At 41.1% G+C, this 15,000-nt stretch overlaps 1 protein-coding gene across 1 annotated transcript in view; it reads right to left on the bottom strand.

Moving 5' to 3' along the window:
- The window catches only part of LOC117562791 (neural Wiskott-Aldrich syndrome protein-like), a gene marked incomplete at its 5' end in the record, with an annotated part of 30,728 nt that extends 16,695 nt beyond the window's left edge, over positions 1 to 14,033 (bottom strand). Inside the window, 2 exon segments of the mRNA XM_034240682.1 lie at positions 11,403 to 11,426; positions 13,937 to 14,033. Coding sequence (XP_034096573.1) covers positions 11,403 to 11,426; positions 13,937 to 14,033 — 121 coding nt within the window.
- Between the last annotated feature and the right edge of the window lie 967 nt (positions 14,034 to 15,000).

Raw genomic sequence — 15,000 nt, 5'->3', positions numbered from 1 at the left:
TTATCACCTGAATCTCCTCCTAGAGCACCATTGAGTTCTTTGTAACCAAATGTCTCTCAGAGGGGCGTGGGGAGGGGCTCCTTATTTTCATCTAAAGTAACAGACAGAGAATCAGCACTTTGGAAACAGGGCTGAAACAGAGGGGATTATGGGTAATGCTGCAATGATCTGTTTGGTAATTCAGCCAATCAGAGACAGGCTCTGTATATATCTGAGACCTGTGATATATTGATGAGAAACTGTATAATAGGAGACCTTTAAACAAAAAAAACAACCTTCTACACAGCAAAAAATGTAAATGGGATAAGCAGGTTGTCCGTAAATGTCCCAAACCCAAAGGCGTGAAAAGTCGATTCATCTTCATAATAAACGTTATTTATATATATTTATAGTGCTTTACAGAGTATGACGATAACAAGGTATAAACAAACAGAGTTATATATAAAACGTACAATTGCCCCAAATTATAAGCCAAAATAAAAAGACCTTTAATTTACTTTGAGGTTGTGTTCTAAGATCGAATGTTCCGTTTATTATGCGTACAAACGTGTCACAATCTCCCGAAAACATTTAGTAACCTGAAGTTATTTTTCATGGAAAACCTCTGAAAACAGACCATTTAATACCTTCTAAAGTGACTTCATGAGGAGGCTGGAGGTCTGCAGAGGGTACGCAAGAACTGCTGAAAACTTGGTTATGCATAATTCCTAAATAATGATATCCGATCGGTTTGATTAAAGCATGTAAATAAACAAAACACGTATCCATAGTTCAGTAAACTGCCTGAAACAGTCAGGTGTTGCAACAAATGAAGCTTAGCGCAAGTTCAACCAGGAAGACCGGCTTTCTCATTCATGTATACGTTATTACTCTCTCTCCTCTCAATAAGTGATAGGGGGCGTCACTCTTCAGTCTAACCAATCACTTCGCTCTATTTCCAAGAGCCTATCATAGCGCTCTGTCAAACCTTTTTAATCTGCTCTTTCCCCCTCTGACAGCTGTCATTCCAGGTGACTCGACGCAACCCTCCTCCCCCCCTTTTCTCCTCCCGTCCCGCTGAATCCAGGGTCAAGCTAAACCACTCCCCTTCAGACTGACCCCAACCATCCATTCACCACCACCAGTGTCTAGACCCCGGGGGGGTTTCTTCTTTCGTGTAACGTTAGAGGTCCAACTCGGTGTCGTGTAGCCATGCCCGCATCTCTGGTCCTCGGTCGAAGAGGCCGGCTTCCGAGGGTGGTCTATATAAGGGGCAGATGGTGATTATATGGACAGCGGTCTGCTCAGGGTCACCGCACTCGCATGCCGAACTGTCTGCCAAGCCCCACGTCTTCATCGATGTTTCAAAGCGACCGACCCCAGTTCGTAGACGGTTCAGAGTGGTCCACTGCCGGCGCGGTAGGTTGTCTCCTCCAATGGCGGGGGGGGGTTTCATCGGATCGGCTCTACCCTCCCGAATGATACTTCCTGCACAACGGGGCCTAAATCGCCAAAATTACCATTGCATTCATTTGTTCATCTGTGCAATAAATATGCATCACTCAAAACTGTCTCTCCTGATTGAAATACGCTAAGGATCACTTTTAGTGTGATCAAGAAGCAAGTATTGATGTTAAACGACGGAAGAAAAACTAGAAAATTGATGTATGGTTAAAACGTAGCTGAACACATGTAGAAAGAATAGGAAAAGTCACGTTAAATCTGTTTGTAAAGTAATAAACACTGATGGTAGAGCGCTGTTTTGTACTTGTTATTTTGCTACCAAAAATGTTTTTGTGCTGGGAGGGGTGAAGAAATATCCAAAGGTGGTTATAGAAATACAGTTATTGGGTTTTCTGGCAGGTTTTTACTGTAGTATTGTAATCTAACTGACTCTTGCGTTGTCACAATATGTCTTCAGTAACCCCTGCTACCTGAGGGACCAATATGTCCGCCGTTAACTCTCTCACTGAGCCTTCATTATCCATCTCGTCTAATATCCAAAAGGTCAAGTGTCGGTCTTTCCTCTCCCGTCGGTTTGATAGAATTCCTCGAGTCCTGGAATTCCTCCTAATCTCAACACAAACCTCGGCAGCATCTGACAGAAATCACTAATCCACTGCTAATCCCTAAATCTCCCGACTCCCCATGAATGCTGGAAGTCTACGACCAGGAAAACTGTCTCGCCTCAAACCCTCAAACTCCAAGAACCAGGAGGTGAGGTGTTGAACATGGGAGGATCGAGGTATCGAGTACTGAGAAAGATAATACTCCAGATATTTGGCCTCTTTGATTGATAACATGATGGTATTGAAGGTAAACGTGTACTTCTTAACAGAGACGGTAAGTAACTAAGTGCATTTACTCAAGTACAATTTAGAGATACTTGTACTTTAGTATTTCCATGTTATGCTACTTTGTACTTCTACTCCACTTCAATTCAGAGGTACATGGTGTACTTCTACTCCACTACATGTATTAATACCTTTAGTTACTTCACAGATGTGGATGAATGATGTGAAATCTAATCAAGTGTTGAATCAGACTTTAGTTCCACCTGGAGTAAATCCACAAGCTACCCTGCAGTATACAAAGTACTTCAAACTAGCTGCTCCTTCACCAGCTTTGAGAACACTTTCATGATCAATCATTATAAAACATATCATATATATTATTCTGAAATGGACCAATCTGCACAACGACTACTTTTACTGTCGCTACTTTCACTATATTTTGATGATAATACTTTTCTACTTTCACTTGAGGAACATTTTGAATGCAGGACTTTTACTGTAACAGAGTATTCCTACACTCTGGTACTTCTACTTTTACTCAAGTACAAGATCTGAGTACTTCTACTTTTACTCAAGCACACGATCTGAGTACTTCTACTTTTACTCCAGTACACGATCTGAGTACTTCTACTTTTACTCAAGTACAAGATCTGAGTACTTCTCCTTTTACTCAAGTACAAGATCTGAGTACTTCTACTTTTTACTCAAGTACAAGATCTGAGTACTTCTACTTTTACTCAAGTACAAGATCTGAGTACTTCTACTTTTACTAAAGTACAAGATCTGAGTACTTCTCCCACCTCTGCTTCATAAAGTAAGGCATCAAACATATTGTATTTTTATCAGAACAGAAACAGAGGTATCATTTGGCAGATATGTTTCCACTAAATGCAGTTTCTTGTTCCTGAGTTCCTGCCAAGACTCCACGAGGAAAGCTGCTAAACGGCATCCCCTCACCACTTCCCTTCCTACTTGGCTCGACACGGCGAAGAGTATATATCGAAGCTTTTGTCAATAAAGAGCATATGTGAAGATGTAAGAGGTCACATCAGGTAACGAGAGACTCGGAGGCTCAACCTTCCCAAACAAAGCTATCCCTGAAGTACCAACACACAAGACGCTGCTCCACTAGACCAGTTCCTGTCATTCCTGTTCTCACAATGAGGGCAAGAACAAAACAAGAGGAAGGCAAGCTTTGTTCATTGACAAAATCGAGTTACGGCCTAGAAAAGATGCCTGCAGAACTCTTCCAATATCTCCAGCCTCCATGAGGAAAGCTGCTAATTAGTGTTAATTTCGTCAGCTATTTTTTTATTTAGTTTTAGTCCCGTGTTCAATTTCCTTTTTAGTTTTAGTCATATTTAGTCACCTTCATCCTGTTTTTATTTAGTCAAGTTTTAGTCGACTAAAAGTCTGAGCATTTTCGTCTTATTTTCGTGAAAGAAAACTAATTATTTGAGTCTACTTTTTGTCAATGAAAACTATTGAGTCTTTTTTTAGTCATCAGATTATATAGAACATTTCAGTCAAACTAGTCAAAACCAATAATTTGTCATAATAGTCAAACGTATTTCACAATAAGATTATATCTTGTCCTTATTTGATGAAAAACTCAGGTTGAATGATTGAGAAGCTTTGCAGAGAGTATCTGGTTTGTGGTGTTTTTGTGTTATGGCCACATTGCTTCCCTTCTGAAGAAACAATGCATTCGCTTTTTTTCTCCGCCTCATTGTAGCGAAAATGGGCCCAAATATCACATCGTTTCTTTCTCCCAAGCAGTGGTGGCTTTAGACTTTTTCGTTGTCAGTCATTTTGACGGACAGGATCGTAACATTTCCGTCATAATCCATTATTATCCGTCGAGTGCACAATTTATCAATCACTCGCGCTGACGGGGGTATTCGGTTAACGCGAGTGCGACCACTGCTCCCAAGCCCTGTTGTTGCCATTTCATTTTCTGTTGAATAAGGTGAGTTAGACCACGAGTTAGACCACGAGTTAGACCACGAGTTAGACCCGAGTCTTCCTGACAGTTCATATTGTGCCGCTGCCCGGTGTAATTCAAATCTACCGCCGCGCGCACCACAGACACACAGCTGCTGCCCTGCCGCAGCACCGGAAATGGAACTGCTGGGAGAAAAACTGACCATCAGAGATGTAACGTTATCTTTGATAATATTTCGTCTCCTCATTTTTCGTCAACGAAAGTAAAGAGAGATTTTGGCATAGTTTTTATTTAGTAAACTACATTTTCGTCTCGTCACTTTTCATCAACGATATTGCATGATGATTTCGTTACAGTAATTGTTTACTGCCGTCGGTGCCGTCTCGTCATCGTCTCGTCATCGTCTCGTTTTCGTCATAGTTTTAGTCTACTGCTAAACTTGCCAATTAAATTCTTGGATTTTCTCCAAAACAAACCTGACGGCATCAACTTACAACTTCCCTTCCTACTTGGCTGGATACAGCTCAGAGTGTATATCGAAGCTTTTGTCAATAAAGAAGATGTAAGAGTTCACATCAGGTAACGGGAGATTCGGAGGCCTCAATCTTCCCAAAAAATGTAGGAGGACAAGAAGAAAACAAGTGAAGGTGAACTTTGTTTAACGTTTAAATTGTATTCAGGAAAAACATGTTGATGCTTCCCAAAGTAATGTCCGAAACGTCGGTATCATTCTGCAGATTTCACTAAATACTGTTTCTTGTTTTGCCCAGAAAAACTTGAGTTCCTGTCAAGAACATGTGCGATCAAAGTCTTTGAAAGACTGGAGTGTAACTTGATAGACTCCATAAGGAAAGTAGCTAAACTCTGCTTTATTTTCCAAGAGAAACACGACGGCATCAATTTACAACTTCCCTTCCTACTTGGCTCGACACGGCGAAGAGTATATATTCAAACCATCGTCAATGAAGAGCATCTGTGAACAAGTTGCGATGGATTTAAGAGTTCACATCGGCTAAAGAGAGATTCAGAGGCAAACTAAACAAGTGAAGGCGAACTTTGTTCAATGAAAGACTCTTATTGAAGAAAAACGAGTCCATACTTCTCAAAGTAAGGTATCGAACATCTTCCATTTGTATCAGTACTGACATCTAGGTATCATTTAGCAAAACATATACTTCCACTAAATGCAGTTTCTTGTTTGCCTAGAAAACTCGATTCGCTGCCAAACACATGAGCACTGCTTTTGACAGACTCCATAAGGAAAACTGGCAAACCGGCCAAAAAAAAAAACCTTGGCTCTTCTCCAAAACAAACCTTAAAATCCCTCTTCCTACTCTGCTTGATACAGTAAAGAGTTTATATTCAAGTCCTCGTCAATACTAAGCATCTATGAAGAAGATTTAAGAGGTCACACACACACAAGAGATTCGGAGGCCTCAACATTCCCAAACAAAGCAAATGATCCCTGAAATACCAACACAAGCAGCTGCTCCACTAGACCAGTTCCTGTCATTCCTGTTCTCAGAATGAGGACAAGAAAAAAAACAACAACTTTGTTCATTGACAAACTAGGGTTGCGGACAAAAAACACATGCGCCGATCGATCAGTCTTTGAATATATCCAGACTCCATGAGGAAAGCTGCTAAACTCGCCAATACAACTCTGGGTTCTTCTCCAAAACAAACCTGACAGCATCCACTTACAACTTCCCTTCCCACTTGGCTGGAAACAGGTAAGAGTATATATCCAAGCCATTGTCAATGAACATCAAGTGAAGACGCTGAGGCTGGATTTAAGAGTTCACATCAGGTAGCGAGAGATTCGGAGGGCTCAACATTCCCAAACAAAGTAGGAGGACAAGAAGAAAACAATTGCAGGTGAACTTTGTTCAACGTTTAAATTGGATTCAGGAAAAACATGTTGATGCTTCCTAAAGTAATGTTGGAAACGTCGGTATCATTCTGCAGATTTCACAAAACACTGTTTCGCCAAGAAAAACTTGAGTTCCTGCCAAGAACACGTGCGATCAAAGTCTTCGAAAGACTGATAGACTCCATAAGGAAAGCAGCTAAACTCAACATAAAACTCTTAGATCTTTTGCAAAACAAACCTGACAGCATTAACTTACAACTACCTTTCCTAATTGACTGGATATAGAAAAGAGTATATATTCAAGCCCTCATCAATAAAGATCAAGTGGAGAAGCTGAGGCTGGATTTAAGAGTAAGGTAACAAGAGACTCGGAGGCCTCAACATTCCCAAACAATGTAACCCTGAAGCTGCTTCACTAGACCAGTCCTGTTCTCACAATGAGGACAAGAACAATAGAGAAACTGAGACCCACATTCAGACACAGCAGCATCGCCCCTCTGTTGGTCTCATGCAGGAGGCATGTGGCGCAGTGGATAGAGCCTTGGTGTTGGGATCAGGGGGTCACAGGTTCAAACCCCACTGCAGTCAGCATGTCGTTGTGTCCCTGGGCAAGACACTTCACCTCAAAGTGCTCCTGTGGGGATTGCCCACAGTATTGAGTATGTATGTCGCTTTGGATAAAAGCGTCTAACAAGTAACATGTAATGTAATGCTTCACAATTTAAATGTCAGAGTGAATGTGGAGAAAACTTCAATGAAAGCCCGATCGCAGGGAGAACATTTGAGCTGATGAAAGAGACGACTGATTCGTTCGGTGTATGTTAATCCTGCTCTCTGTCGCCCCACTGTTTGCCCACAGTCAGAGGGCTTAATGAAAGATAACAGTCTGTTGAGACAACGTGTGGAAAGCTGCAGAGGAGAATAAATAAAACTCTGATGCACTGCGACCAAAACTCACAACTGTGTTTGCCTAGACCTCATGAACACTAAGATAGGATTTACGTTGCAGCTGCCTCCCCAAAAGCAAAGACACTCTTCGTACAACATTCACTGATCTTATCCACCGTGCAACTGGCTACTGAAGGGACTGATACACATTTCTTGTCAACTTGCATATTTTACCAGCGTTTGGCATTCGACACACTGGCGCTTGGCTATAGTGCTGTGAAGAGATTCGGTCCTTCCTACATCCAGGAAACGGTTAAACTATACACTTCAGCACTTTGCTCAGCGTCGGCCAATCAGCGTGCCACTCCCTGAAGGTTATGTTGAACCCAGGTAACCGTCAACAAAGACACACCTGTCTGCCATAATGGTAGGCACATTGATAACACAGCAGGAAGTCTAGACATCTTCCGAGCCGTTTATCTTGTACAGAAAATAAGTTTTAGCCTATTTGAAACTAATGCACCAGCCCTAAAAAGGTTTGATTTATTATAACTAGGGCTGTCAGTCGATTAAAATAGTTAATCGCACATTTTTTATCCGTTCTAAATGTACCTTAGAGGAATATTTTCAAGTTTTTAATACTCTTATCAACATATGAGTGGACAAATATGCTTTATGCTAATGTTTATTATAATTTGAACAATGACAAATATTCTCATGAATATTAAACACAACAACCTGGAACCTCTCTCATACTGTGTGTGTGTGTGTGTGTGTGTGTGTGTGTGTGTGTGTGTGTGTGTGTGTGTGTGTGTGTGTGTGTGTGTGTGTGTGTGTGTGTGTGTGTGTGTGTGTGTGTGTGTGTGTGTGTGTGTGTGTGTGATGGATCGTTGGAGCTATGTGCAACTCAAGGCATATGCTCGAACCGGAGCTGCCTGGACGCTGCAATCATGTTGCGCACTATCCGTGCTGAGTGTGCTGACTTCTCGTACAATGTCCCAATGTCTGGCTTCCTGCATGAAGTCAAGTGCTCGGCGCAGTTGTGGCGAAATGTCGCTCCTCTGTTTTCATTTAAACAGCTCCGTATATCCGTTAGCGCAGCTAGCTAGCACCAGATGCTAACAACAACAATGCACGTAAGGTCTCTCTCTCGCTCGGGCCACACATACACACACCCTCTCGGTCCTCCCGAGGGCCAGTCGGTGCCTGCCGGTGAGCGTGGAAGTGTGGTCTGCCACAAGCGGGCGGCAGGAGCGGGGCTGTCAGCATCAGCTTGTAGATGGTATTTTAAACTCGATGCGCTCTGAAACTACGGGGCGGCCGAGGACAAAAGATACACATGCGTTAATCGCGTTAAAATAATTTGTGGCGTTAATTTTGTTTTGCGTTAACGCGTTATTAACGCGTTAACTTGACAGCCCTAATTATAAGCTACTGTATCTGCATTTGTATGAGTTTGTATCTTTATGGTTTAATGCACTTAAAGTAAACATATTGGATGAAAGAAACCGCTGATGACATGTAATGTAAATGGAGCTTCTGTTCCCCAGGTTTTGACAAATACAAATTGTAGTCCCGCTAACTTAACTTTAGACCACATCCACATTAAACCTGCAAAAAATGTTCTGGCCTTACGTCCACAAGGAGGTGTCAAAAACAAATATAGACCGGTGTGTGCTTTGTATAAACCGCCTGCAAATTGGATAGATCTTAAAATATCAGCCATGTTTGGTGTGGAAAGGAACACTTTTTAAATGGCTGCGCTTTATAAAATATTGCATCTACATCATACTATCAATCAAAGTATATATAACGTAAAGTATAAGGTCAATGGTTTAAAAGAATATCAGGCTGCAGGCAGTTTTAGTTGAAATATAGTGGTAAAATAGTAAGTGTTGATGAATTCTTCAGGTCTTTGAGATATCCACAATCCAACCATTCGACACATGTTGGAGACAGGGACGTGCACATCCAACCATTCGACACATGTTGGAGACAGGGACGTGCACAGACATTTGGAGGGGCTATTGCTCTAAACTGGAAAAAGGGCCTTTTGAAAATTCTAACATAAACTCATAAAATAAAAACACAACACTGTCATTGCAAGTGACACTCAGTTGACTTTTATGTCCAACTGCTAAATTCGTTATTCAGGCACATTTTTTGTTGCGGTCCATATCTCATTAAAATATCTAATGTTAGTAACTATTAAAGAAACAATGGGGACAATTCTGTTTTAATGTAGTTTTACCGTTGTTACTGCTGTGCAGACATGACTACTGATAACATAGGGCTTCTATAATTACCTTTTTAAACTCACTAATTAATTAAACCAGTTCAATACGCATTATTCTTATCATTCTTTATGAGCGTAGTAACGGTAAGGTATCTAATTACTTATTTATTTAGAATTCCATAACTTAATAACAGAGATGGTCAAGCTAAAGTGCATGGCAGAAATCCAACAATAAAGCGGGACAGTGAAGTGTTCTCCGTGAGAGGGCGATCAAGAAAAGAGAGCGAGGGTGAGGGAGTTCACGGAGCAGAGTAAAAGACACAGAAAGACAGAAGCACAACAAGTATATTTAGGTGTTTTTTTTGTAAGTAACCGACGGTGTCAAGAGGAAGTAAAGTCCCCTGGTTTGTCCCCTATACTCTAACGGGCAGGAGCCAGGGCAGGCGTTTGGTGTGATCACCATAGCCATATGAGTTTGGACTCGGAGGGCTTTCCTTAGCTTCCAGCTGTCAGATTGTAAACAAAGTCACGTGACTGGGGGCAGGTGACAGCGCGGACAAGGTGTGTTTCCCGCAGCGAGACGCTACAATACTAATTGTGGGCTTATCATGTTGATTCGGCCACAATAGTAAACAAAACAACTCTTGCTCTCTCCAGAGGGGCAGGTTAGGCAAAAATGGCAAAAGGGCCGTTGCCCGGGCAACATTAGCCCGTACCTGTGCACGTCCCTGGTTGGAGACCTTACATCTATCCATTTCTTTAATTCTGTCTTTGCAAACAAAGTAATATATGCACCGTTGAGCTAATACTGGCACATCTACATGGGTATTTGTCAAATGTAATGCTGATTCATAAACACTTTTATGAATATTAAAACATGTATTTAAGAAAGATGAAGCGACCAGAACAAATGTGGAGCAGCAGTAACTGTCGAGATTAGAGATTAGCCTTAATGTGCAGCACGACAGGGTTTAAAGGGAACAACGGAGGCCATGTGGTCCACATATGGCACAGATGGGCTTCCTGCTGACAGATTAACCTGCGGCTGACTCCCTCCCTATGTGAGTCATGAAGTCTGCAAAACAGCGCGTCAGGAAACACCACGACGCTGTCACACAGTCACGCACAGAAACATATCTTCGGGTGCTCTGTTTATAATCAGATTCTTGCTTCCAATTTCTACGAGCTGCTTTGTAAAACCACAGTCTGCTACTGCATATATAGACGTTTAAGAGTATGTGTTCTGCAACAAATAGGATATAGGATGCAGTCAGGTGTTTGAGAAGAAGAATCTATCGAATAAGGGCTGCTCAATTAATCAAAATGTAATTGAAAGTAAAGCAAAACAAAAATCCTATTTGTTAAAAGGCTAAATGTTAAAAACCCATTTTTAATGAAGTATTGTGGAGCTGCAGAGATACTCAGTACACTAATGTTTGTCGCATAGGTTAAGTGAGAAGTTGTAGAATAGGATTAATCAGAATTGGTGACAAAGAAAAACTGTTATTGTTGAAATGAGAAAGCTGATAAAACCTTGAACGTTTACAACACCGTTAAATAAAAACAATCTGTGCGAAACAGAATTCCACAATTTAATAATGTTAAAGCTGCTTCACCACTTTTGATATGGTCATCAGGGGTGTTTCTAGAAAGATATAGTGTGGCGCCGATCTTGTATATAAGATATATCAATTCGGAACTCAAGCTGTCTCTGCCGTCAGACGCTCTATTTGACACCATTTTCATATTTTTGGAGTAATTATACAGTTTTTGACTAACAGAAATATCGTTTTCTGGCATCACTTTAACATTTTACGGGGAAAATCTGCATTTTTGTTACGGGGGCAGAGAGTAAAACAAGCTCTCTTACTCTTATAATGGTGCCCCTTTTCTTATATATTGCATCTGTACTTATTTGATGTGGGCTTCTTATTTAAAATGTTAGTCTTCTTGCATTTTAATATTGCATTTGGTGTCTAAATTATACAGTTGTTATCCATTTTAAAAACAGCCGAGTTTTTGACTGGTACGTTTTTTTAGTCACCAAACAGACGGTATATCTGGAGATTTTCATTTTAAAAATCAACAGATGTTTTTTTGTTAATCCAGGTCAAGATGACGGAGCAGACCAGAGGCTACAGCAGCTGGAGGAGAATCTGAATCATCGACATTTAGAGTTCAACGTACCATTTTTAGGGTCACCTCTCTTCTCTGCAAAAAGAGAAATTAACACGGTTATAGTTTCAGAATATCAACAAGTAAAATGGAAGATATTTAGAGATTTTTTTGTAAGAGGCGAGAGAAGAGGGTTTCAGAAAGTGTGCGCAGGTTTAGTTTTGTGGTAGTTCAAGCAAGACGAGTTTTAAAGATTCAAAGCCCACAAGTGTTGAAGCTTTCAGAGGAAAACATGCTGCCTTATGTATAGAGGGGTGCAGGAATGAGTCCTAAGACCAGGAAATGACTCTGCATCTCCTGTTCCATCATCTCAAAGTCAATGATATGTTTGAATATGTTTTTGGTCCTGGAATAAGGTCTGTGGTTAATACAAGATGAAGAGATTATGGTTCTACGACATAAAATAAATCAGTAAATGCCCTTTTGGTGGATTTAAAAAACGGCAGTTCCTGACAAGTGTCTAAATGAGACGACTGAACGTCATCATGTTCATACATTAGCCTCCTTTAGCTTAGCGGTGGTGTCGTGAAGTCATGTGACCGTGCTGTAGTTCCTTTATAGCCCAACATTAGCCACCTTTAGCTTAGCGGTGGTGACCTGTAGTCATGTGACCGTGCTGTAGTTCCTTTATAGCCCAACATTAGCCACCTTTAGCTTAGCGGTGGTGACGTGAAGTCATGTGACCGTGCTGTAGTTCCTTTATAGCCCAACATTAGCCACCTTTAGCTTAGCGGTGGTGACGTGAAGTCCTGTGACCGTGCTGTAGTTCCTTTATAGCCCAACATTAGCTGCCTTTAGCTTAGCGGTGGTGACGTGAAGTCATGTGACCGTGCTGTAGTTCCTTTATAGCCCAACATTAGCCTCCTTTAGCTTAGCGGTGGTGACGTGAAGTCATGTGACCGTGCTGTAGTTCCTTTATAGCCCAACATTAGCCACCTTTAGCTTAGCGGTGGTGACGTGAAGTCATGTGACCGTGCTGTAGTTCCTTTATAGCCCAACATTAGCCTCCTTTAGCTTAGCGGTGGTGACGTGAAGTCATGTGACCGTGCTGTAGTTCCTTTATAGCCCAACATTAGCCTCCTTTAACTTAGCGGTGGTGACGTGAAGTCATGTGACCGTGCTGTAGTTCCTTTATAGCCCAACATTAGCCACCTTTAGCTTAGCGGTGGTGACGTGAAGTCATGTGACCGTGCTGTAGTTCCTTTATAGCCCAACATTAGCCACCTTTAGCTTAGCGGTGGTGACGTGAAGTCATGTGACCGTGCTGTAGTTCCTTTATAGCCCAACATCAGCTTTTTACTCGAAAAATCATAAAGTGGTGTTAACATGTGGAGATTATCCTGCTGAACTAAACGTATGAGTATCATAAATGTTTGTTTGACAATAATTTTAAATCCAATCGACAGATCTTATTGGCTTTTTGTAGAGTGAACCTGGTAGATGCTATTGCTTAGTCGAAAAATACATAAATAAATATACATCATCCCTGCACCACTCCATTTGATGTAAACAGTCAGGAAGTCTTGAGCGGAAGGGAAGCAAAAGCTTAGTTGTGTCTCAAAGAAAATCTCCCCCGTTTGACCCTCAGTCATCATCACAGTTTGAAGGCTGCACTTCAAAAAGGCTGACATGCTGAGAGGAGCCTCGTTGCAGAGAACACAGACAGACTGACAGCTTTACCACAGAGAGACAAACACAAGTAACTGCAGCAGAGAAAAGGAGGAAACTGTCCCAAACTCAACACGTCCTCATCTTCAGATACGTCTCAATCAACTTGTGATATGTTGGTGTTAAAATGAACGTAACGCAGATAGCTTAATACCCCTCAACAAACACTGCGCCAACAACAATAACCAGAAGCTGCATATCTTTGCATGAAGCGATAAGAAAGTAAGATTTGTTTACAACCAGGGTCCTTAATTCACAAACTAAGATAGCTCACCTTCTGATAAAAGTAGTTTTTTGTGATATTCATTCACTACAACCTCAGTATAACTCTCTAATCGAAGAGGAACTCAACAATATATTGGTGTGTATGATAAAAGGAATATATTCAAATAAGAGACCAAAGATTAATGCACTCAGTAATTCATTTTTTCTTAATTTAAGAACAGTCTCAAGACCAAAACATTTCTTCAGACCAAGAGTCCGACAGCACTATGGATTATGTTGAAATGTCGTCTACTTCCTCTATACATCCATTTTTAAAATGCACTCAAATATAATCAAGTGGAAGCAATCAATAAACCCTCCATGTTTACTGTTGTCGGCACAGATTCCCTCCTCTTGAGATACCCTCTTGGTGGAAGAAGTACTCAGATCTTGTACTTAAGTAAAAGTAGAAGTACCACAGTGTAAAAATACTCTGTTAGCAGTAAAAGTCCTGCATATAAAGTTTTACTTAAGCAGAAAGTACTGGACTTGAATGAGGCGGACGGGTTTGGGACAGAATTGTAGATGTTAGCAGAAGAAGAGGAAAGAGTTCTGCAGCCCATGAGTGAGAGGTGAAAGGTCACACAGAGGAAGAGGACGTCAGTATAACGTACCGGTTTTGCGCTGCCGTCGGTTCAGCAGGTCGTTGATGGCCGCTCTGAATCTTTTGGCCTCTTCTTCACTGGCGAAGTTCAGACCGATCTGACAGTTCTGAGGGGAAGAAACAACACACATTATTACAATAAAAACATCTTACTTTGAATAAAGATGACTTAACAGAAGAGATTATCGAGTGTAAATTCTGCACGACTCGAATAAGGATGTGTTGATTAGAAATTAAGAATTGTTAAATTCAAAAGATGGCATTAAATTAAGAAAAACTTATTTAATTATTTATCAAAATATTGCTGATTTCTGGCTTTACCTGAAATACATTCAGCACAGACTTCTATAGCGCTTTAGACCCTCGAGTTAAATAACACCTCAAACATATTGATGCTTTCACTAAATAATTAAACAATGAGCATTTTGGTAAATAATCATCAGAAATGTGGATTTAATGAATAAGTGGGAAGATGTCTGGTAAATTCAGAAACACACAGACATCACTTTACCATAGCTTAGTCTTTAAATCGAGAATACTAATGGTGTTGACGCTGTTGATAGTTTTGTTTCTTTCTGCACTTAATTACGGAAGATATTACAACTATCAAACGCCGCTGTGTCTGGGATCACGATATCATCCAGCATCGCACGCAGTTTGGCGAATTTCATCGTCTTATCCAGCAGATTTGCGTCTATCCGTGTCCTTACATTGACTTTACATGTAATCGCGACGCGCCAAACAAATCACATTGCGTCCGGTGTGACTGAGAACACACCATTAGGGTATTATGAAATTGAAAAGGTAAGACGATATAGTCTTGTATCACGAGAGAGAGAGAGAGAGAGAGAGAGAGAGAGAGAGAGAGAGAGAGAGAGAGAGAGAGAGAGAGAGAGAGAGACAGAGAGACAGAGAGACAGAGAGACAGAGAGACAGCGAGACAGAGACAGAGACAGAGGGACAGAGAGAGAGGGACAGAGAGAGATAGGGACAGAGAGAGAGAGAGAGAGAGAGAGACACAGAGAGAGAGAGAGAGAGACAGAGAGAGAGAGAGAGACAGACAGAGAGAGAGAC

Source organism: Gymnodraco acuticeps, unplaced genomic scaffold (genome assembly GCF_902827175.1).
Source record: "Gymnodraco acuticeps unplaced genomic scaffold, fGymAcu1.1, whole genome shotgun sequence".
Taxonomy (NCBI): domain Eukaryota; kingdom Metazoa; phylum Chordata; class Actinopteri; order Perciformes; family Bathydraconidae; genus Gymnodraco; species Gymnodraco acuticeps.
This window is presented reverse-complemented; position numbering and strand designations above follow the sequence as displayed.